At 61.8% G+C, this 2,347-nt stretch overlaps 1 protein-coding gene across 1 annotated transcript; it reads right to left on the reverse strand.

The window, feature by feature from the left end:
- Nucleotides 1-192: 192 nt before the first annotated feature.
- On the reverse strand, nt 193-994 carry LOC130588199 (early activation antigen CD69-like; the record flags this gene model as incomplete). Its single annotated transcript, XM_057389152.1, has 4 exons — nt 913-994; nt 609-811; nt 406-506; nt 193-312 (listed from the first exon to the last, which is right to left on the reverse strand). Coding segments are annotated over exons 1-4 (491 nt in total), but the record flags the coding sequence as incomplete, so codon positions are not given.
- Nucleotides 995-2,347: the final 1,353 nt, after the last annotated feature.

Consider the following 2,347-nt stretch of genomic DNA (forward strand, 5'->3'; position numbering starts at 1 on the left):
CCCTGAGAGCAGGCACTGAGATGTTCATGAGAACAGGCACTGGGGTGACCCCAGACAAGACACTGAGCGAACACTTAGAGCAAACCCTGAGGGTCAGTGCAAGGCTGAGGAAGGACAACCCCATGCTGGAAGAGGCATGGAAGGGGCATGGAAGAGGCTGGAAGAGGATGGAAGAGGCAAAACTGAGAATACCCAGCATGGACAATCCTTTGGGGTCTGCTGCAGACATAGTGTATTAGGTTAGAGCAAGGTGCACTCCTGAGATGCTTCTCAGCCAGGAACACACACTTTGCATTGCCCAGGACAGGAACCCTGCAGGGAGGAGCAGAGACAGCGCTGGCACCAAAGGGGGGACACTTTGTGCCCCTGTGCCCCCCATCCCCTGCCCGGCCCCCCAGGACTCACGAGAAGTTGAAGCTGCTGCCGTCCCCCCACTGCAGCTCCCGGCCCCGTCTGTGCAGCCCGAGCCAATAATCGACCTTTGCGCTGTGAGTGAAGAGGAACTCCTGGGAAGGAGAGAGGAACCGGCAGTCGGAGCTGCAGCCGTGGCCCGGGAGCACCCCAGGCTCCCCTCGGCCACTCCACAGCCCCCAACCCCCCTCACTCACCATTTCCCAGTCCTGGAGCACGGCCAGGGAGGCCCCGAGCTCAGAGCACCGAGCCTGAGCCTGATCCCAGCTGAGCTGATCCCTCGAGAGGAAGTAGCAGATCCCGCGGTGCCCGACCCAGCCATGGGGACAGGCCAGCAGCACTGGAGTGTCAGCTGTAACTGGAGTAACTGGAGTAACTGGAGTCTCTCCGTGTCCTCCCCCTGCAGAGGGAAGAGGAGAAGCTCCAAGGATTCCCCTCCACAGGGAGCAGGGACCCCGCTCTGCCCCACGGGCTGGGCCGAGGCAGCTGCACCTCCCTTACCTGACACAACAGCCAAGGACACCAACAAAGCCAGGATCAGGAGCAGAATCAGCACCAGGGTGAGCATGGGATGGGATCTGAACCACTCACCTGGAGCAGGAAAATCAGGACAGAGCCACTGGCCATGAGGACAGAGCTGTCCTGAGYAGRCCCAGCCCTCCCAATCCACCACCCAACGGCCCGGGAGGACAGGAGGGACCTCCAAGTCCATGCACCCCTCGCTCAAGTGGCAGCAGGAGAGACCAGGGACAGTGTCAGGACACAGCCATGGACACAATCTCACGCATTAGAACAGCCCAGGGCCAGGGGCAGCCAGGGGTATCAGTCTCGGCCACTGCTGGGGCCCAGCAGAGCACAAGGCTTCCTCCAGTCCCTGGGAGCAGCCCCAGCCCTGCCAGCCCTGTGCTCCTGGGGTGACACTGTCCCCTCCCTACAGGCCACATGCGTGGTCCCAGACTCATCTAGACATGGAAGGATTCTATTCTGTACATTCATGGTTACTGATCCATCCTGGGGACCTGGGAGATTAATCTCAACCCTCTTAATGCAGGTGAATTCTCTCTTCTTCAGCTCATAGCTGGCATCTCTCTGCTTGGCATAATGTGCACATCGTTTCTCAGACATCAACAGTGCTGAAAAAGCCTTTAGTAGATAGGTCCCGGCAGCAGCTTGACAGCCACGATGATGGAAGGTTGAAAGGACCACGATGAGAGGGCCCAGCTGGTCCCTTTCCTGCACTTCCCTCAGGCTCAGGACGGCTGTGCCAGCTCTGCCCTGTCTCTGCTCCCCTGGGACCCTGCAGCAGCACCTGCGGCAAAAAGCACGATCTCTGAGAGCTTCGGGTCTGCTGTGGCCCCCGCAACCCAGGCCCCCTCCGGCTCTGCCGCTGCTGCAGACGAGCTCCGGGCCGGGACAGGAGGGGACAGCGGCCGGGAGCTGCCGAATGCGGGCACGGGGCAGCTGCGGATCGGGCTCAACCTCCCGAGGGGGAAGAACCAGCAGCCCTGAGGGGGCTCAGGACTGTCCCCTGCATCCCCTGCCCTGGTGGGGCACACCAAGCGCTGGCAGCGTCGCTTTGTGTCCCTGACTGGGAACAGGAGGGCTCTGGGCAGGGAAAGCAAAATTCGGGTGGCTCCAGCCCCGGGAAACCGTGCGGGAAAAGGCTCTCCCTGCCTTCCCCGGCCGCGCGTGTCTTTCACTCCCAGAATGGTTTGGGTTGTGATGGACGTTCGAGTTATCCCGTCCCACGCTAGCCCCGGGCACGGMCATCTCCCGGTGCCCGAAGTGGCTCCCTGCCGGGTCCCTCACGGGCGGGAACAGTCCCGGAGATGAAGCAGCCGTCCCTGTCCTACCAACAGGAACCGGGAAACGAGCCAGAGCTGCTCCGGCACCGGCTCCTGCCTCTCTCTCAGGTCAGCGCGAACACGGCAGAACG

Source organism: Malurus melanocephalus, unplaced genomic scaffold (genome assembly GCF_030028575.1).
Source record: "Malurus melanocephalus ecotype Western Australia unplaced genomic scaffold, MMel_1.1 scaffold_3733, whole genome shotgun sequence".
Taxonomy (NCBI): domain Eukaryota; kingdom Metazoa; phylum Chordata; class Aves; order Passeriformes; family Maluridae; genus Malurus; species Malurus melanocephalus.